General features: G+C 41.0%; 1 protein-coding gene across 2 annotated transcripts in view; it reads left to right on the forward strand.

The window, feature by feature from the left end:
* HIVEP1 (HIVEP zinc finger 1) overlaps positions 1-21,258 on the forward strand; it is a 103,854-nt gene extending 82,596 nt beyond the window's left edge. For both annotated transcript variants that reach the window (XM_063130367.1, XM_063130368.1), the window contains exons 5-9: positions 3,323-3,450; positions 6,022-6,197; positions 8,610-8,711; positions 18,044-18,561; positions 19,514-21,258. In XM_063130367.1, the coding sequence (XP_062986437.1) occupies positions 3,323-3,450; positions 6,022-6,197; positions 8,610-8,711; positions 18,044-18,561; positions 19,514-20,689 (2,100 nt within the window). In that variant the 3' untranslated portion in view covers positions 20,690-21,258. The remainder of the gene's footprint in view (positions 1-3,322; positions 3,451-6,021; positions 6,198-8,609; positions 8,712-18,043; positions 18,562-19,513) is intronic.
* The last annotated feature ends 1,455 nt before the right edge of the window (positions 21,259-22,713 follow it).

Below are 22,713 nucleotides of genomic sequence, written 5' to 3' on the forward strand. Positions count from 1 at the left end.
TTCTGGTAAGGAGTAACCAAGGGCTTATGTACACCAAGCAGGATATTCCACTATGAAAGTGGTGTATAAAAGGCAGGAGTCACACTACTGCTTTATAGCGATATTGAAGTGCACTGACAACTGTTGGTGCCCATAACACATTCCATATACTGCTTTCATACCATTTTCCTAGTGTTATATCCTGCTTGGTGTAGATGTGTAATGGGTCCCAACAGTTGTCAGTGTACTTCAGTACCATTATAAAGTAGTAGTGTAGATCTTGCAGTGCACTTCAATACCGCTATAAAGCAGTAGTGTGGCTCCTGCCTTTTATATACCACTTTCATATCGCTTTCATAGTGGAATATCCAGCTTGGTGTAGATGAGCCCCAACTGTTTCATATTGGCATGAATGGGAGTCTATAAGCAGTATGCTTTTACTACTACCATTCATTTCAGTGGACTTGCACAACTCATGTTCCACTCTACCACACATATTGAGACATGCACTGAATGATGTTGCCAATAAGGATTTTAAAGCTTAGTGTTTTGTAATCTCATGGTTTTTTAAATTGGATTTAGAATGTTTGCTAAGTATGGTAGACAAACAATCTATATGTATGGCTATCAAGTAATTTGGAATTTGGCCTACTTTTTTGCCCATTTTATAATCTTGGAAAGATGATAAGGATTAGCTTTCATTGGTAGATGAACACAGGTTCATCACAAGATGAACCTGTGTGTAGGTTCAACCTACACACAGGGGGAATGATGGGAGGGAAAAAACAATTAATAAGCAAGGGAAAAGCTAAAACATTTTTCCCTTTTAGACAACTGGTATGCTAATTTTCTCTGGCAGTATAGATATACTTGGTGGGGTGGGGGTGGGGAAACCGATTTGGGGATCTCTCTTCAACTACTAAATCAGACAGCTACTTCTAGGCAAAAACATAACAGTATTATGTTCTTTCAAATATATCACCATATAAATGTTTTTATAGTGACATCTTTTCTTGTTTCCTCTCTTTCTCTCCACTTCCCACAAGCTTTACTGTTGTTGTTGTTGTTGTTGTTATATATCAGCAGGAAATGAAGGACTTTAGGAAGTGAGATGTAAAAGCAAGGCCTTTTGAAATGACATGCTTAACCTATAACAATAGCAAAACATGCCAGGGTGCTCCAGCATTTGCTGAGTCTAGCCTCTCCTTTCAACAAACAAGGATTATTCTTATTACTTTTAAGCTGCCACCTAATGGGCCCACTTGAAGTTGCAACTCTTGTCATTCCTAAGATCTTCTGTAACTCCCTCACTCAGTGGCAATAAAAAATTGCACAACTGCATATCAGATGTTTAGACTTAGCGGATGTTTATTAGAGGAAAAAGAAAATGCTCTCTTTAGATGGCATTTGCCTCGCAGATTCCAAATAATGGGGCAGGAAAGGATTTATACTTAAATTTGTCCTGTAGCTGTACTCAGAAATAATACAGTCTGTGGTAGGGGTGGGCAACTTGTGCCCTCCAGATGTTTAGGATTATAACTCCAATAACCCTGAGCATTGGGCATCCTGGGATTTGTAGTTCAAAACATCTGGAGGCCACCAGGTTACCTACCCTAGTCTATGGCAGTGGATGCTAGTGGCTTCAATGTCAATGGAGCGGTAAATCTGTTCCAGGTCTCAGTCAGTACTCTAAAGGAGTTATCCAAGGTCACACCTCAGATAGCACCTTTAAAGTTCTGTCTGAAACCCGGAGCGGCTTTACCACCCCACTGACATCAGAGCCACCAGCCTCCACTGGTCTATGGTATTGTTTACTTTGGTTAAAATACCAGCGGACTATGGTATTGTTTACTTTGGCTATCCCATTCCTGCCTCTTATACAATCAAAGCCAGATCTTCAAGAAATCGTAACAATAAAGGATAACTCTTCATGAAAAGCTAAATTCTTCTATCTGTATGGATTTTGCCACTTGGTCAAATGCGCAAATATTTATCGCAGTTTATTCTGCCTCTAATAGTCGTGGGAAGGGGCAAATCGTTTTTGGAGTCTGCCATCTGATCTTTGGGAATAGTACTTCATCTTCCCATTTTTATCCCTCTCTCAAAATACTGCAAGCCGGTACCATTCCATGAACCTGATTATTTGGAGATTCAGGACAGAGAAAAGGAAGTACTTCTTCACACAGCAAATAGTTAAACTGTGTAATTCTCTACCACAAGATATAGTGATGGACACTCATTTGGATGGCTTTAAAAGGAGGTTGGATAATTTCCTGGAGGAGAAGGCTATCAGTGGCTACTAGTCCTGATGGTTATGTGCTGCCTCCAGTATCTGAGGCAATAAGCCTGTGTGCACCAGTTGCTGGGGAACATGGGTGGGAAGGTGCTGTTGTATTCGTGTTCCAGGTCAACAGCTAGGTTGGTCACTATGTGAGCAGAATGCTGGACTAGATGGACCCATGGTCTGATCCAGCATGACTCTTCTTACGTTCTTATCCCCTCTCCACCATCTGAGATTTCTCTGGGCATTGCCCATGCAAATGTTTGAGCCTCTCTTCACAGCCTTAAGGACTAGAAACATGCTTTTTATTTCCAATGAAAAATTCTAGTATGCTGAATTGTTACGCTTATTTCTGTCCTTGTGCAGTATGATTATAGAATATCCACAGCCCCGGTTATATTGACCAGCATATTGATATTGATTGTGTGTCTGTCCTCTTCTACAGTTGGGGAGGGTGGGCCTCTTGGATGGCATGTTCCTCACTGGTAACATTGACATTCGGCAACTAATAGCTTACATTTCTGTGACTTACAGAAACAGTATAATGCAAATCCACCGAATTGTTTTATCTTACTAGACACGTTTCTAACAGTGCAGCCCTGTACCTGCTTACTTAGAAGTCATTCCCACTGTGTTCAGTTGGGCTTACTCCCAGGAAAATGTGCATAGTCGTAGGTTGTAGTCCTATAATTTAATTTTTTTTTTTAAATAGTTCTTTCCCATATCTCATACACATTTGAGCATTTTTTTAATTACAAAAAAAGTGCTGTGTTGCCTGTGGGAGCAGCCTGCTAACAGATGATGACCGACCTGCCGCTGACTCTAAATAAGCATTTACAAATAAAAGAGGAAGCAGATTGATTGTATGAGCTACTGTACTGGCATGGCTGCATTTTGAATCTGGTACAACATGTGCTGCACAAATGAAACGTAGTTGTGATGCCCTATGCATAAGTAATCATGCTTGTAAATGGAAGCCAGATATTGTCTAGGAAGAGGAGTCTGGTAGATAAATACATATGTGTTTCTAATGAGAAAATTGAGAATTTATATTTCTTTCAGCGGGCATTAGTTAAACAAAAGGCAGCAAGGGAATTCAGCAATAAAGAAAATTCTGAAGTAAGCACTGATCAAGATAACGAGAACTCAGCCAAAAGTGAGCCAAGAAGGGTTAAAATATTTGATGGAGGGTAAGCATTTTCCTTTCTAAACATACTATAATATTTTCTTGATCGCTTTGTATTGAAGTCTGTTTATTCCCTCCACCTTTTAAAGTAGATCTGCGAAAGGAGTTCGTGTGAAATGTGAAAAAGGTGATTAGATTGAGAGCCCATCCGTAGTCACACATTCAAAGAGCCAATTTTTTTTTGGCAGATCCAGCAACCTTATTTTCCAGCAGCCTTTTTTGCCCCTGCTGCATAGCTTAATGCCTACGATCTCAAATCTCTTCTCCTTCTAGCTATTTTCAGTCCTGGTATTTTAACACTTAAACTAAATCAAGGATGAACTTGGGGTAAAATGTCCAAAGTTCCAGAAGTGTTAGTTTGAAAACCGATCTGCCTATAAATATTTATGAGATGATACTAAGTTATTCTGTTTCAGAGAAGCTCTCAGGGGCTGCATTCCACTGGGCAAAAGTGGCAGGCCCAAAAATACCTGCGTATATTAGCTTAACTTTCTTACTGCCAGTAACTAAATCTTAGGAGAGATATTTGACCTTTTAGAAGGGGAAAAACTGCAGAAGTTGGGAAACCAAGGAGTCCACGGTTGTAAGAAAGGCAATGGAGATGGGGCATGGCCATTTGGGAAACCCCTGAGTGCTGGATTTGGCCCTGGGCCTGAGATTCTACACCCCTGGTTTTATTACATGGTAGCAACTTAACTTGTGGCTCAAGCCCCATGCAAAACTGGTCATCTGTAGTCTGAGCATTTCCTGTATGCCACACAAGATTAGCAGAGCCCTAATCTTGCTTCCCTGCGCATCTTAACTCACCTTGTTTGCACGCTATAGAAGTTGCCACGTGGAGACATTTTGCCATGAGCACCATGTATGAAGTGGTTGTTTGTTTTCAATTCATGGCCACACTCTGAGTAAGACCAATAGAGCTCACTGATGTTTAAATACTTGTTCATGCATAGAAGGAATTTGGTCGTTGTTCCCAATGAATACGGTGAATGTGGACAGGATAATTTTGCAAGAAATTCCAGGATAATGCAAGAAAACCTGGAATTTTCACCACAACTTCATAGGGCTTAATCTTTCTGATAGGCTAGGGGTGGGGAAACTCAGGCTTGTGGGCCAAATCCAGCCCTCCATGGGCCCCAATCCAGCTCTCGGGCTCCACAGATGGCCACTCCCCCTTCCTCTGGCCCCACCCCTTTCCAACAACTACCAATTGTTTCGTGGTTTCCCAGCTTTTGACCAGCTTCCCCCCCTCCCCCAGTCTAGAAGCTTGAAATGGCTCTCCTAAGGCTTAGTTACTGGCAATAAGAGCTTTAAGCTAAAATATGCTGGTAAAAACTCCTATTGAAGTACTAGTGTAAAGCCCATATCGTCATGGGTGCTAGTAGTCCTGCTTCTTTCCTGCTTTTTTGCCCCTCGGTCTCCTCACCACAAACGGGCTCATGAATAATGCAACTGTAGCTCATGCATAGTAAATCCCCATTCCAAAATTTGTATGTGGTGTGGCTCCACCCCCTCCCGCATGCCCTCCGATTGGCCACCTCAGTCCCTTTCCTCCTCCTCGATGGCAGTGACAGCCTAACCGCGCAGCTGCGCCTGGGCTTGCCTTAGCACCACACTGATTGGCCAGCAAGTCTGTCATTCAACTAGTCGAGGGCTGCCTTGCCTGTTTGGTGCAGAGGCAGTTAATTGCTATTAAAACTCAAGCTATCAGTTTTTTCAAACCTTCAAAATTTTCTGCAAGTCTACACTTCTCAAGCTTCATTTTAAAACATAAATGAGCAAAATCGGTCTGGTAGATCTAGAGTAATAAGGCTTACACTACCGTATTTTTATATAAGAATTTCCATCGTTCTCCTTTTGTGCGGGAATTCCCTCTGAAGTCTACTGCAGATATAATACTACTGTATTTCTTCAATTCTAAGATGCCATCGATTGTAAGACGCACACTAATTTCAGTACAACCAACAGAAAAAAAAGCTTTGATTCTAAGAAATAATAAACGCACCCGCGATTCTAAGACGCACCCCGTTTTTAGAGATGTTTATATGGGGGGCAAAGTGCGTCTTAGAATCGAAGAAATACGGTATCTTGATGATTGTTTTGTAGTTCCAAAAGGTGGTTTCACTGCACCTCCAGGTGTTTTAACCATGGTTAACCTTGGTCAGACATATAATGCCTGACTGTAGTAAAGAAGGGTGGAAAAATTCAAATGAAAAGAAAAGGGGCTTGGTTTGTGTGGTGGGGAGGGGAGGGGCAGAGTAGTCAGCTCCTATCCCCATAGTCCTCGTTAACATCCATCTAGCAATACATCTGACCCAACCCTAAGATACCTCATTCTTAGCACAGTCTCTGGCAGTTTTAAATGTTAAACAGTTGTGAAGTACAGGTCTTATAAGATGTGCCTGTGTGTTAATTTAGCATTCTGTAAAAAAAAAACACCCTGAGAACTAAAATATGAATTAGTAATCTGTGCTGATATCCATTTTCAACTACTGCTTGAATTTCTAGCATGACATCTATATCAGGGATTCTGTTGTTCGCAATAGATTGTTTTGCTCTGTTTCGTTTAAATTAGGTACAAGTCAAATGAAGAATATGTCTACGTTCGTGGGAGAGGAAGAGGAAAATATATATGTGAAGAGTGCGGAATACGCTGTAAAAAGCCCAGTATGTTGAAGAAACATATTCGCACACACACAGATGTCCGTCCTTATCATTGCAACTATTGCAATTTTTCCTTCAAAACTAAAGGTAAGTTTGCATGTCGTGATTCATTGCTTTGGGGTTTCCCCCAGCCTGCTGGTAGCTGCTTTTCTAGGATGATGTAAAACTTATGGGAAACTTAAATGAATTGGTTGTCTGCTTCTATGAGAATGACTAATATTGATCATTATCTGTTTACCTTATAATAGCCGACATACCTGCCAGCTAGATGATATTAAAATGGGTGAAGAACCTCAGGTTCATATCTGGCCCTCCTGGAATCTCAGTCTGGCCCTCCAGGGCTCCACAGACAGCTTTGGTCCTAACCCTTCCCCCCAACTAAAAGTAAAATGTCACATTGCATTGGAGTTCAATTTATAATGTACCCTATAATGATTATTGATTTATTTGTTGAGTGAGTGGGATCTATACCACGTTTCAAAAAATGTTTTCAAAGCAATGTGCGACTTAACAATATAAAATGCATATATAAAACCAATTAAACAATGTTACATAGACAGCAGCTGGAGAAGAGTCTTCAGTCAAAACCCCTTCTAAAAAGAAGAATCTTGAACTCTGGCTAGAGAGATCAGGGGTGGGGCATACATTGGGTTGTAGCCAATGTTATTCCTACTAAGAGATGAGGTGATTTCCACCGACCTCCATTTCCCATTGCTTGAGCCCATCATGGCTCCTTTCCCAAACACCCAGACATCTATGACACCAGCAGAGGCATGCCCAGTTGTTGGGACAAGACGAAGGTGTGTCCCAGCAGAAAAAAGACCTTCCTTTTATAAGGTAGGCATATCTTATAAAGGAGATTTTAAATGTTCTCTCTTTGCAGGTAGCCTAGGGGCATGGCTAGTTGAGGGGGGTGGAGGGGTATGATCTCGCAATTTTATGATCACGAGATGTCCCCCTCATCTACACGTGGCACACGACGTCCGAGGAGGAAGAGGACGTCTCGGCCACCATTTTGTTTTTGTTTTTAATCAGAAAGGAGCACTGGAGCGCTCCTGCGCAAACTGTTTTTTTAAAAAACACACAACACCCCTCGCACTCCCCCCACCCCACCCCATGCCCAGTTCCTGGCTCCTCGTGGTTACTTGCGAGGAGCCGGGGGGAAACCGTGATGGCGAGCCACACATCCTGGCGTCCCGAGACCATGGGAATCATCCCGAGACCACAGGAAAAAGCAGGATGGAAGGGTAGGCCGATATCCCGGGGAAAGGGAGGAATCATCCCTCCCTGCTCCCAGGATGCCCTGTGTGTCATGTGGACACATAGGGACGATCCCAGGGCGATCCCTGGGATATCACTTGGTCTAGCCATGCCCTAGGTCTGGCTTAAATCTCAGATTTGTCATGTGCTTGTTTTGGCAGACTTGGGAAAACTACTATGTAGCTTCTGTAACTAACTTTTTATTTTAACATTATATTATTATTATTATTAGTAGTAGTAGTAGATTTATTTGTATCCTGCCTTTTGCCTAATACTGGGCCTCAGTAAGAAGCTACTTTACTAAGGTGATTGTAAGGAAATTGACAGGAAGATTGTATAACACTTTGCATACTGGAAGAATTATATTAAAACATTCTATGTCTCTCGCTCTCTGTTCAGGAATTCTTTAGTTAATATGTAGGCAGATTTAACAATCACTGCACTTAATAGGAAGTTGAAGTGTATATGTTCGATCAAAAGCCCTTATAAGAAAAAGAAATTAAAATTATATAACTTTATCAAAGTTAGCTTAGATGTCATTCGCATCAAAACCTCACCATAATTATGTTTTCCTCAGCAACAGTAATATTTATGAATTGGTTGCTTCTCTCAACATAAACACAATGTAAATATAATATAGACATTTTATATAGCTTTAGATGAATATGTATTATATATGAATATAAGATTTGTTCTTGTATCTGTGATACTGTTGGTTATGAGATTCTGAACAATCCAAAGATAAAGTACTGCAAAAATGGATTGTGTGAGGTAGGAAATTTTAAAAAATGGAGTAGTTTTGGTTTTTCCCCTTTATTAGTTTACTACAGTAATTAAATCCCAGATCATGCAGTGCCACTTCATTTATGTCTGTAACAAAAAGGGTATTGGAACCCTTGGGAGCAAAAGTCATTTATTGACTTCCTGGACAGTAACATAATAATTTTTTGTTAAGCTACCAGACAAGCTATCAAATATATAAAATCTTTTAGAGCAGCTATTTGTTTTCATAAGAAAAACAAGAAGCCTCTAGTACATCAGTTCTTTCCATAAACCCCTGCCCATCCTAGTATTAGTTAATTAGAAAGCAGTATTTTGGAGAAAGGGCATCTTAACTGTTCAGGCACAAAATTAAGCCCCACTTACAATTGTCTGTGGTGACTGACTTATTGTTAAGGTCCTGTGCTGCTACACATCTATCTTTTATCATAAAGCAATCCATTGTTTGTTTTTCCTAAGGAAACTTGACAAAACATATGAAGTCCAAGGCGCATAGCAAGAAATGCATGGATCTGGGAGTCTCAGTGGGATTAATAGATGATCAGGATGTAGAAGAATATGGTAAAGCTTTTCAAAATTATGTTTTGTTTTGTACTTCTTGTATCTTTATTTTTCTGTCCTAAATATTTTGCTTCCTTTGCTAAAACCTTCCATGGAGCAGGGCTGTTCTGATACAGTCTCATTCATTCACCAAATGTCTATGTGCGATAAGATTGGAAAAGTGTCCTCACTTCCCCCATGCACATAGAAGACAGCACCTAACCAGGAAGTACTATGTTCATTTGAATATGAGATCCCTCATTTGAATCACAGGATAGGGGAGATCCCATGTTCAGTCTCTCTCACTTTAGGCATTACATTCTTCACCCAATGAAGAGCATGGGATAAAGGAACACACAATTGCAGTATTCATCCTGATCTCACCACACATAGAGATTCCAAGAGGGTATATGGAATTACCATCTAAACAGACCCTATATACAGGGGGCGGCATTGGGGGACTGTGAGCACATTTTGAATTTTGAGAGTATCATGGGCAATCTCACAAAATGGCTGCAATGGGGAGCTTACTCATTCATAAAATGACTGCTCTGGGGTCATGTCTAGTCACAGAACATTCATTTCTCAGAAGCCAAACTGGTGAGACTAAAAAAAAGTAACTTGCCCAAAAACGTAGGTACAAGGCAGAGTTGGTGGCCTGAGCTCCAAAATACAAAACCACTCTTTTGAATGCAAACAAAGATAACTCTGAAGGGCAGTACTTTGCTTAGCAGACCCCAGGTGTTTGTTTTTTTTTAAATAAATGTTTAAAGTATCTTAAGAAATGAAATTAATGTTATGGGAGGTAGGAAACCTGGTGGTTACTAAAACAGGTGTCCGTGGGGCACCATGTTGGAGAATGTGTTTTAGTTGTCCCATTGTGTTAGGTCTCAGCCCTTAGAACTGAGTAGGTCTGATTGCATTCATCTGAGAAGTTAGCCAAATCTGAAAGTCATTTACCGTTGTCCACAATCTACCAGAGAACCAGGCTTGGTCGGGACGCACAGCAGAATCGCATGGGGATGAAGTGCTAGAAGACATCTTCCCCAAGTGGAAGCTCTATGTCTGGAATTTGCATCCACCGGATTTTCAGGGATCCACAGCCCACCCAAGGATCCCATGGCTTTCTGTGAAGCCTTGGGGAGGAGGGAGTGGGAAAGTCTACTCCTATTAGATCTATTATGCACATGGAACTCTTCATCCAACCCATTGTTCCTTGATAAGCAGTTTCATCAGTATTTGTAGGGCCATGGCCAGTTTGCATTGGTATCGAAGGAGTGAATTTCCAGTCCTTAAAAATTCACATAAACCCTGTTTTCCTTGTTGTAATAATAGGATGTGAAAATCAAAATACACATGATAGTAATGAAAGGTGCCCAGAATTACATTTCCTGTTGATCCAAACTTCACATAAAGGAATTTCGGACATTAATATATTTGGAAAACACAAGGATGTTGCAGAATTTTAATAAATAAAATATGATGGAAATTAAAATTAGGCTTGCATTCTAGCCCACTAGTGATTTAAGAGATAGCCAGCATGATGTATTTATTTTGTAAACTTTTGCTCAAGGGTGACATTTTTTTCTTACTTTTTGAGTATTTTTCTGATTTATGTTAAATAGTTTATTGGATTGTGGAGGGGTTGGAAAGTCAAAGTGGTGAATTTTATTGAAGGCGGCAGAAAGGGTAAAAGATGAATGTACCTTCTCCATCTTGGCAGCCAATAGCAGAGTAAATGAATCAACCTGAATTCAATTCTTAAAGATGTGAGAGAAGTGACTTGGTTATCTCAGCTGGTGTGAGTCCATAACACACTCAACTTTTGCTCGCCCTTTTTCTTTTCTTTTTTTACATACAGTGCAAATAGAACTATATTTTATTGATAGAAAGAACTGAGAACAGTAATGTTTTGTTATTTGGCAGCAGTACTCTTAATTTATGGGTCTTTCCTTTCTGATAAACAAAACAAATAAGGCAGCAGCAATAGCAGAACCAGGTAATTGGGAGGGATGGGGTGTTTATATCGGGACGTGCAAGAGCAGATGCTCATAGCTGGACACACTTGCTCCCAAGATCAGCAATAATATCATTGTCGTGAATGTTTCCACAGCCTCTCCTGGCCAATTGTATTTTTGCAGTATTGACCGCATTCCGTTTATGTTATTTAGAAATTTTAAATGGTGGAAGTATTCCACTTGACACAATAGAATCATAGAATAGTAGAGTTGGAAGGGGCCTTTAAGGCCATCAAGTCCAACCCCTTGACAGCACCATGTACATTGATGGTGCTATATAAATAAATAAATAATAATAAGAAGAATAAGAATCCACCTTAAAGCATCCCTGACAGATGGTTGTCCAGCTGCCTCTTGAAGGCCTCTAGTGTGGGAGGGCCCACGACCCCCCTAGGTAACTGGTTCCATTATTGTACTGCTCTAACAGTCAGGAAGTTTTTCCTGATGTCCAGCCGGAATCTGGCTTCCTGTAACTTGAGCCCATTATTCCGTGTCCTGCACTCTGGGAGGATCGAGAAGAGATCCTGGCCCTCCTCTGTGTGACAACCTTTTAAGTATTTGAAGAGTGCTATCATGTCTCCCCTCAGTCTTCTCTTCTCCAGACTAAACATGCCCAGTTCTTTCAGTCTCTCTTCATAGGGCTTTGTTTTTCTACCTGCCCCCGCCCTCCCCTTAGCAAGACCTCCCAGACTGCTCTTTAAACTCACCCAAGTTCAGAAAACCATTTGGGGACTTGGGCCAAAACCGATATTACTTTAAATCCATATCTAGTAGTTACGTCTCCCCCACAACCCATTTTTAGCATAGACACAGGACTCCAATCTGAATGAGGACCCTTGTTTTGATAGGGAGGCAGCTAAGGCTTTTTTTAAAGATCCATATCGGTGTCCCTGCACCTACTTTAGAGTAAAAATGCGGGGGGGGGGAGATGGGATAGCCAAAGTAAACAATGCCATAGTTCAGTCGTATTTTAACCAAAGTAAACAACACCATAGACCAGTGGAGGCTGGTGGCTCCGATGTCAGTGGGGTGGTGAATCCGCTCTGGGTTTCAGTCAGAATTCTAAAGGAGCTATTCAAGGTGCTTTGCAGTTCTGTCTGAAACCTGGAGCAGATTCACCACCCCGTTGACATTGGAGCCACCAGCCTCCACTGATTTAAAGTAATATCTGTTTTGGCCGATGGCGTGAGATCTTTGGGGAAATGATACAAGTACATGCACACTGCTGTCTCCCAAGGTGTCATAAGCAGGCAGTTGTTCCTCCTTCGCTACAGTGTTGCTATGATACCCGAGGTTTAAAATAGCTGAACAAACTTTACTTTGGAAACAACAGAAATGGGGGATTTTTAGTGGGATCCAAACAGTTAGCCATTTGCATAACACCTAAGGAGAGCTCTAGCTCCTGTAGATATAAAGGAGAAAATACAGGCTTCCCTTTCACGTTAGCTCTCTCAGATATTGGAGATACCCTAAGTCTGTTGAGGAATGGATTATTATTATTATTATTATTATTATTATTATTATTATTATTATTATTATTCCAAATCTGTTCACATTAAAATGTAGTGTGTTTTGAGCAGGCTGTTCACTTTTTGTTTAATTTAGTCTGACAAAGCTGCTAGATATTGCCTAGCTGAACACAATGGTCATGATTTGGCAAGAGGGAATTCTCAATCCTAGCGAGAGCGTTTCCCATTGTAAGCCGTTGATTTGAGGTTTTGCTCTCTTGGCTCTTTGTTTACAACCAACTGTTGGATGCACATGCAAGTCACTGGATTGCAGCCAAAATCTTTATTGAACCCAATTATTCTGGAAGCTTTTAGACCTCCTGCAATCCTTCATTGGCCTCGGCATTGAACGTGTTAATAATACTGCTCCGCTAAAATATACTGATTCTTTTCCTAGTCCTAATCCACTGTCAAAATAAGAGTGAACAGGAAAATACTGTCCTTAATGCCGGGATAGAAACTGGAGCAGCCATGTTGACTCCTCTCCAAGGCGCTCAGAATGCTATTGTTTGGTTTTCATACATCTTAAAGCAATGTAATAACTTTAATTCTAAACGTGACGGGGTTACACAGGGTTTGAGTGCCGGTTTGGGAGGAAAATTTGGGGAAGGGGGCAAGCTGAGAGCATTGTGCAGTCATGGGAAGAACTGTTCTTGATCACTAATAATTTGTGGGGCTTCAACACTGCAACTTCACAGCCTCCGTTTGTTCCTGCGAGGCTCGCACAAGATGTGGACGGGGAATTCACAGGAGCAGGGCTTGGCGGAGGGTGGCAGTGTTCTTTGTTTATGGATTTGCTCTCATTTGGGTATTAGTAAATACCACTTAGTTTCACCTTTTATGTTCCAAATCACCTTGCATCTGTCATCTCCTGTTCCAAAGAATGCCATTTCCACCCAAAATACAGGGCTACTATGTTTGGAATGCTGGCTTCTGAACTAAGCTGTCAGACCAGGTGAACCATTCAGTGTGACACGGCACAGCTTGGGGGATATCATTTTTCACAGTGTGGCCCAGGTTTTCATTGTGCATTCCTCTTAATTAGCCAACTAATACCCCAATCTTAAGTACATTTATTTCAAAGACAGTCCTGTTGATTTCAAAGGAACGTACTTCCACCAAAGTACATGTAAGACCATAGCTTCAGGCCACTCACCAATGAAACTTATTTCGCAATAAATATTTAGAGCCGTGTTCCTCAAACGTGTGCTCTCCAGATAGGTTGGACTGCATTGTCCACTGTTCCCAGCTATCATGAGCATTGGCTGGGGAGGATAGGAGCTGCAGTTCAATATATCTGGAGGGCATCACATTGGGGAAGGCTAGTTTAGCACCGAGCTGTTACACATAAGACCCCAGCAGTCTTGATCACATAAGTATGCCACAGATTTACAGGTTAAATTAAGTTTTCAGGACTAGGAAACAATGGCCTTGGTAGGGTAAAGAGCTGCTGCTATGTCCTACCTTGATATTAGCCTCTCCTGCACAAGTGATATGGCATGTGGAACATGTGAAATTTGTAGTTTTTCAGCATTTTGGCCAAGGGAAAGGGTGTGGGAACAGCTGGTGGTGACCTGTAGCCAATGGAGAAGGACACTTAGACGATAGGGACGTTTTGGCTGACAGGATGCAAGACAGCTGTCTGAGCATTTGGGAAGTACAAGCATTGGCATGTGAGAAGGGGTGGATGGGTTCAGGATTCTGAAAGCTGCCAATGGGTGCAGGATCCTGAGGGAGAGCTGCTGGCGAAAAGAGGCAAAAAGGATTTTGGCTATTGATTGATATAAAAAAATCTGACCAAGATTATTTTTTAATTAGAATGTACTCTGAATTCAGCTCATCTGTTCCTGAAAATAATATCTTATAAATGTAACTGCTTTGCAAGGTAATTGTTTTACAGAAACATACTCATGAACGCCAATCGGGAATTAGCCATATTTCATCCTAAATAGTTGTAACTTCAGCAGCAGCAGCCTGTGACGTGGTGCCTGCTGTTGCAATCCCCCTACTAAGGTGGTTATATGGAGAGATCTCCTGCATTTGCCAGCTGCTATTCCCAAACTGTGGCTGGGTTTGGGTCATTCAGTGCAGGACTTTGCAGGGGCTATGGCAGTGTGAGTAGTGAGTCATTTGAACAGCTCATTAAATTCCTTTTATGAAAAGGCGTTTGATAGCTAGCAAGCCATTTCAAGGCAAACATCTAAGCACTTTTTTTTTTTTTTTGGTCTCTGGGGCTTTTAGGTTCTTCTACTCCGAACTTTCCCAGTAGATGTCAGTATTAGTCTATGATGCAATAAAGACGAGAACTTAAATGTGAAATAAATGTAAACTAGCCAGAAGGCTCAGAAAGCAAGTATTCAATTAAATTTGGTGTTACATCACCTCTAGCATTAAGTCCCATAAGAAATACTAGTAATGGTGCCATTGTTTCTGGTAGTAATCTTGTTATTATCCTAACTAATTTTCCTGACTTGCTGTTGTGGATGTGTATCATCATTACCACTTAAGTACATTTGATATCCTGTACATAAATAAAGAATAAAATGCTTGGATCTCCGCTCATAAGTTCATGATCAGCCTTCTCCAACCTGGTGTCCTCTGGATGTGTTGGACTGCAGCCATCAGCCATGCTGGCTGGGGATTATGGGAGTTACAATCCAACACAACTGGAGGTCATCATGTTAGGGAAGGCTTCTCTAAGTAATATACATAAGACTAATAAAGGGGATGGCAGGGAGAATACCATGTGGCCTGACTGCCAGTTGTATTTGACTGGGTTTATGGGATAAAACCCAACATAAGCCCTACTTAGAGTAGACCCATTACAATGAATGAGACTTAACTTAGTCATGTCTAACTTCACATGGTGAAGGTTTTGTTTCCACAGTAGCATGGCACAATTACTTAGAGTATATGCAAAGAGCCTTTTAAAGAATGCAGTAGAACACACCTCATCGAACTCCATGAGAATAGTTGAAAAACATTAGATATATGTACTGTACTGCAATACCAGTTGCTTTTTCTTGAAACTAACACATTTGTCACTTTCTATCAACTCAAGCAGAAGCAGTTAATGTTTTGTTGATGGTGTTACAGTGCTTTTAGTTCTGCTCTAAGGGATATTTTGGCAGTGAGAAAAGAAGAAAAGGCTTAGAATTCTTCCAGCACTATTATTAGCAACTTATTATAGATATTAGTGGAAATCCCTGTAGGAAGACGAAAGCTTCGCATCTTATTGCTGCCCAATACTGGTGCATTTGGAGGATTACCGTACTTTCAGAATTAACTGATGTAAAGGTCATTTCAAATAATTCAGAGTTTGGTTTTGTGCACAGTAAATAGCAGTTTCTCAGTTGCGTAGAATCTGTACAACTTTTCCCCAGCTTTCTCATATAATTATTATAATTGAGTTTTTCTAGCGGGTTCAAATTTTATCATTGCTACTTTGCCGCAAGACAGACCATGCTCATTGTGAAATAATAAAAGCGCTCGTGTTAAAATACTTACCGTCATCAGGTACAAAAGGCTTGACCATCCGGACATCTTACAAAACTTGTGACATCTCCAAAACTGCCAGTCTTATGCGTTTAGGGGGTCCATGGATGCATCGAGCAACATCTCTTGGAGAATAGTGTATATAATTACAGACTGTCCAATCTGACTGATTTTGTTGGGGCATATTCCCTTTCTGATCCATCCTAAAAGGGGGGTGTTAAATTACATCATAAGATACATGGCTGGAACTGATACCATTTGGTAGAAATCACATTCCTGTATCTTAAAATATCCAAATCGGATTACTTTATGTAGGGCCAACCCCAAATTAGACGATTTAATATGATCCAAGTCATCACAATTTCCACTGTACTGTTAAGTTAAGAGTTTATATCACAGCTCCAGAAATGTATTTGTAGTTCTGTTTTTTGGACTTTCTGAGGAAAGGAGCTCGCATAATGACCAGCAACCACTAGAAGGGGTGCCATGGAACCCCAAAACAAGATTGCTAGATGGTGATCTCATTAACAGGTGCAAGCTGGAGACACACAACATATCTTTCCCAAGATGTTGTGTATGTTGTAACAAACGGGCACATGAAGCCATTAAAAAAATTCCAGTTTGTGTTTCATTGAAAAGTATTGCCTTAATAAGAGGAAGAGCCTTAATAATGGTTAACATCCTGGGCACAGTGTAAACTGTTAAAAAAAAAGGGACTGAATTAACATTTATTTATGTTAATAACTGCCCTTTAACAAAATGTTATCAATAAGCATCAGTAAACAGTTTAGGGTATAATTGTATGCCATTTCTTTGGGGCAATAGGGAAGGCAGTTGGCAAGGCCTTTTCGGTGGTAGGCCCCCATCCTTGGAATTCTCTAACCAGAGAGTCTCACTTGGCACCAACTTTATTATCTTTTAGGTGCTTTGTGAAGAACTTTTAATTTGCTCAAGCCTTTTAGCTGTGTTGATATTTGTTTAATCTTACTAGCATGAGGTTTTTAAGTGGATTTAGTGTCTGTCCCTGTTGCCTATGTTCAATTTTATATGTTAATATATTTGTTGTTTGAAATTGTTGCTTGGATTGTTAGCCATTCTAGAAACCTCCTGACCAGAGAGTTCATAGCTGAGCTGGGCAATTGTGATCCACATTTGGTTCACCACTGCATGTTTTATAGACCATTGGCCCAGTGACATTGCAAAGGGAAGTGCTTCTGTTTGCAGAATTTGGGCCTTGTTCTGCACCCCTCAGTATTGCTGCTAGCAATTTTCAGACCTTAACATAACAAAGGTCAACCTTACTTTACAGCCTTAAGTTAGATGGACAGGAATGGGGAAAGAGGTCAGAGATTAACAATTAGTAATAGGGAGGGGAAAGAAGAATCAGGGGTACAGACAGTGCCTCTGGTGGTTCAGGAAAGAAAGATTAAAGGAGTGGACCTTAAGCATGGGAGGAAAGCAGCTTGACTAGAGAGGGAAGCTGTTCAGATCCGAGGAGGTCATATGCTGGAATGTACAAGACAGCTATTACATTTTATATTGTATTTTACGCTGTATTTTGTAGTTTAAAATTTGTGAACTGCCCAGAGAGGTTTCGACTATTGGGCGGTATAGAAATGTAATAGATAAATGAAATAGAACCATCAGTGGGGTTTGATAATAGATGAGCTTCTATAGAAATGAAGTGACAAAGTCTGTAAGAAACAAGGAAGTCTGTAAGAAACAAGCAGTGATATGTTTCAAAACTTAAGGACTAAAGCCTTCTAAACCTTTTGCCGCTTTTTTTTATTTCTTACCAGTACATTTTCCCTATGTATCATTAAAAGGCGATTCAGCTGTGTATTCCTGGTTCTCCATATGACGTTACTAGAACCTTATTGACCTTATACATTATTGGTTGATGAAAACCTCCGGAAATAGCATGTGTCGCAGTCATTCAAGGAATCTACCATTTCGAATTGGGTTGGAAGGGGAATGTTTCATTTTTTGAATGCAAGAAACCCCAGACAGTACCTACGTGTATCTACCATGTCACAAAGAACACCAGGCCCTTCTTTCTTACATGCTAGCGTTCCATGTGTTTTGTGGTGAGGAGTTTTGAAGCATCGCAATGTTCAGTCTCCTAGGAAGCACCTCCAAGAAATAAATTTTCTGAAGGGAAAATGTAGTGTGATGCAGTGGGATCTCTTGTGTTACCCGCATACTGTGGAATGAAAACTTGCTGCTTACTGCTCTCCCACTCTTTTTAATTGCAACAACAGAATTCTAATAAAGAATCCTCTCTGAATTGCAGCATAGTTAGATATACATTTAATTTTGCTGTCTCTCATAGGTGAAAAGCAGCGGCTGGGTTACGATCGGTCTGGATTTGATGCAGAGGATTCCGATGGGCCGGATGATGATGAGAATGACAACGAAGAGGACGACGAAGACAGCCAAACTGAGTCAGTTCTATCTGCCACTCCCTCCGTTTCAGCCAGTCCGCAACATCACCCTTCTAGAAACATTTCTCAGGAGATCTCAAGCGCTGATGAAGACATCAAAATTGCAGATTGTTTTGCTGGCGTTCATACAGACTCTATGGATGGCCTGCCGAAAGCACTTCTCACAAAGATGACAGTACTTAGTACGGTGCAGTCAGACTGCAGGAGCTCAGGGCCACCAGTAGCAGTTCTACCCAGAGAAGCAAATGAAGGAAATTTGCAAGACACAGCGACAACCACAGAGCCTCCGGTCTCCACAGAGCCCATTCCCAGGTCTCCATGCCATCAGATGTATGTGGACTACCCAGATACGGAAGAAGTATTGCAAGGTTCTGCTCCTACTATTACGACTACAGTAACTTCCAAGGTGAACAGATACTTCTTTTTTTCAGAATTCATTGTGGGGAGGCAAATAATGTGTAGTGTATTCTTGGCAAAATGATGCTTAGGTGCCCTTGGCTGTGATTCCTAACCATGCTGACCTGGAAGAATTTCAGTGAAACTTCCAGTACTTGAAAATGAGTCACACTAAAATGTAATGATTAGATTAGGTTTCTTCATTGCATTAACTATGGGCCCTTGACACAGTGAAATTAATGGGATTTATTTCTCAAATAAATACATTGATGTGATTGGCACTTAATTTTTTGTAGAAATATTTATACGGCGTGTATGGGTGCGCTACTTGTATGTATGTACAAAGACACAGAGGCCACAATTCAGCCAGGCTGTCCCAGGCATACAACTAAGGCTTGCCAGTAATAGACGGGAAAGAGTATTGTTAACAGTACTACACATGATTTCTGTGCACTGAAATAGTACATCTTGGTTGATTTGTTGTAGCTTTTTCAACAAGATATTACAATACTAACAATCTCCTTTAACAAAGAGGTTCTTGAATTGTGATGGGGTGCTGAATCTGAGAGGATATTTTTGGCTTCTCAAGTTTAATTTGAAACAGTACTGAGGCACAGGTTGAACCTAGTGGCTCCTCCTGAGTGTATGCTGGGTGATGAAATGCCTCTAAGGGTGCAATCCTATGCAGAAAAAAGGCCTACAACTCTCAGCATGCCCCAGATAGCCGTGCTGGCTGGGGCATTCTAGGAGTTGTAGGACTTTTTTCTATCTAAACATGCGTAGGGATTGTACCTTAAATGTTCAGAGCAAGACAGCCACAGTGAAACAGAAACAAAGCACTCTCTGTAAAACAACAACAAATGTTCCTTTGGTACGCTTGTCAGACATTTTAAGAAACATATCTGAAGAGAATGTTGAACTGGCCACCTTATTGCTGCATTTTCCCCCCTTTCTTACTCTAGAGCACAACTTCTACAAGACTTCCCTCTCCTCCCGTGGACCGCAGTACCCAGACCACAAAAGTTGTTCCTTCAAGGGCCTCACCTTTCCCAGAGATCCAAGAGGAGCATCAGCCACAGGCCATGAAATTGGTGCCTCCCCAGACTCACCTGTTTAGCCACCTCCCTTTGCACTCACAGCAACAAACCAAGACCCCATATGGGATGATTCCAGTGGGGGGCATCCATGTGGTACCTGCTGGCTTGGCCACATACTCTACTTTTCTACCCATTCAAGCTCGGCCAGTACAACTCACTATTCCTGCTGTTAGCGTGATCCACAGAACTACAAGTGCTCTTGGCGATCCTGCCTGTGCCGTGTCTGGCACCACAAATCACCTTGGTGTTGCTGAAATGAACAGTGTTGTTCCCTGTATCCCTATTGGCCAGATTAACGTTCCGGGCATCCATAGCCTGAGTGCACCAACCTTGCAGCCTCTTCCATCTCTCAGCATGGAGACGGTGAACATCTTGGGCCTGGCCAACGCCAACATCACTCCTCAAATTCATCCGTCAGGATTAACTCTAAATGCCGTCGGGCTACAAGTGTTGACTGCAAACCCTTCCCCTCAGAGCAATTCTAGCCCTCCGACGCACATTCCAGGTCTGCAAATATTAAACATAGCACTGCCGACGTTAATCCCTTCGGTCAGCCCCGTGACTGCAGATGGGCAGGGCGCACCAGAAACACCAGCTTCCAATAACAAGGCCTGCGAAACGCGCCCAGATCAGGGTTCTGTGAGTTTGGCTGACGACGATCGCACTCGGATCACCAGTGGTCTGTCTCCTCAGGTGGCACTTGCTGACCAGCAGTACAGCGTTGAAAATCTGTCGGAACCGGCTCCTTCAAGCGAATACCGACGGCACGATACACCGGGTAAACTGGACACTGAAAAGCCTGACTCCGAGAGTCATACAAAACCAAAGTGCAATATCAGTTCTGTTCAGGTTGAACAGGCATCTGCATCAGAGCCTCCCATGAAGGTGAATTCTGACGTTTTATCCAATTCCCCCGGACATCGGACTGTCTCTTTAGATAGGCAAGTACACAGGCAAAAAGGGTTGCCTGAGAGGCAGAATACTGTGGAGTTTAGTGACAGCAGCAGTGACGATGAGGACAGACTTATAATAGCAACCTAGGGTTTTTGGTTTTACGTTGGGTTGTGTGTGTGGGTGTGCGTGCGTGGGTGTTTTTCGTTTTGTGTGTGTATGTGTGTTTTTTAAGTATCACTTACCAGGTTTCTTTGAGAACCTCCCTTTTACTTAAAGCACATTTTTTTCTGACACAAACTCATTACTAATCTTTGTGCAATCATGAACTCTTGACCAATAATTGTTGTTTCTTGTCAGCCAGCTCCGGCCATTTTTTGTACATGTTGTATAGACAATTGTGCCTTTTTGGGGGGAGTTTTATGTTTAGAAAACTGTACAGATTGTCAAAATTATATATTATATGTATATTAAAACCAAGTAGTTACTTGTGTTTCGTAAGTAAAACAAAATTTAAAAAATCTTGCGTCGAATGAAATAAATGATTAAATTATATGTTGCACTGTTAAATGTAAATTTTTATGGCTGTGGGGCAAAGTTTGTGTGTACAGATTATGTACAACTCCATATTTATTGTATCCATATTAGTCTTGAGGGAAAGGGTCTGTCCATCTTTCTTGTGTATGACATTAGCTTTACACTTAAAATGAAATCCCGTATCTGTGTTATTGAATTATTTCAGTAAAATTTTTGTTTACTGACTTTACCACTACTCAAGTTGTGCCTTCTTCATGTAAAGTGAGCCAACAAGAAAGAATAGCTTTCTCATCAATTCACTTCTTAAGAAACTTTAGACAATTGATTAATTGCCTGCTAAATCATGGTGTAAAGAAAAGTTCCAGTAACAAAAAATAATAATTCCATCTTCCTTCAATAGAAGACTTTTTAGAAACACTCATAAGGAACAAACTATCCTTTTCTGCAAAGGACATAAGCCTTTTAATTCAATTTATAGGAGGTATCTGTTCTTTCTTACTTTAAGTAAAATAAAGACTATTTTATTGAAGGCTGCCTGTCACAAGAAAGCATCTTTACATTTGTGACAGAACAGGGAAAAAATGTTGTTCAAACAGAAGCATAAAAACTTGCTTTATTATATTATAATATGGTTGAGAAAGAAAATGTTTTTTGTGTCTCCATTAAAAAAAAAAAAGACTGGTCTGTAAGATAAAGTGAAAACCATGTTACAGTAGCTGCATTTTCACTTACTTGTTATCTCACCCTCACAATGTACCTTCCAAAGAGTATTTCACATCAGGGCAATGATGTAGAGAAGAACATTATATTTTCCTTTTAAAATGACTTCTATTTAATTCATTAGGGAACACATGTACCCCCCCCACTTTTGTCCTAGAAGGACCCAACAGTGTTGAGTCATCACATAGCAGATGTGCAGGCGGGGGGTGGGGGGAGGCCTTGACGTGCTGTATGCTAAATAGTGCTTGAGTTGCTAGAGATGGGAGATATTTAAGGACTATACCCTTAAATGCTGGGTATGATATTCCAGACCAGAAGAGACAGAATAGATTCACTGACGCCATTCAGACAACACGCTAAACCATGTGGCTTAACCACAAAATGCTTAAGGGAATTTTGTGGTTAAGCCGCATGGTTTAGCGTGTTGTCTGAACCAGGTCTGTGAAATATGCCAGCCCTGCCTCATCTTCACTTAGAACAGCCTTCCTCAACCTGGGGCGCTCCAGATGTGTTGGACTACAACTCCCAGAATGCCCCAGCCAACTGGCTGGGGCATTCTGGGAGATGTAGTCCAACACATCTGGAGCGCCCCAGGTTGAGGGAGGCTGTCTTAGAAGGTGCAATCACAGCCTCATATCCTGGGAAACTAAAGTTCCAATTTCATACTTAAAAAAAAAAAAAACCTTTTCAGCAAAAATGCACCACAGCTAAGGCTACAAGATATAGATTAACTACATATATGAAAGGCGTGGGAGTTGTGCAAACATTGTTTAATACTGTAGATTTTGTACAGCAAAATAAATTTGACTAGAAAAAAGCAACAATATGGAAATGCTGGAAGATGACTATTTTATTACAGAGGTACTACTGAACGTATAAGCAATTCACTTTTTTTCCAGCTGCAAGCTCAATGCTCA

Source organism: Elgaria multicarinata, chromosome 7 (genome assembly GCF_023053635.1).
Source record: "Elgaria multicarinata webbii isolate HBS135686 ecotype San Diego chromosome 7, rElgMul1.1.pri, whole genome shotgun sequence".
NCBI classification, from domain to species: domain Eukaryota; kingdom Metazoa; phylum Chordata; class Lepidosauria; order Squamata; family Anguidae; genus Elgaria; species Elgaria multicarinata.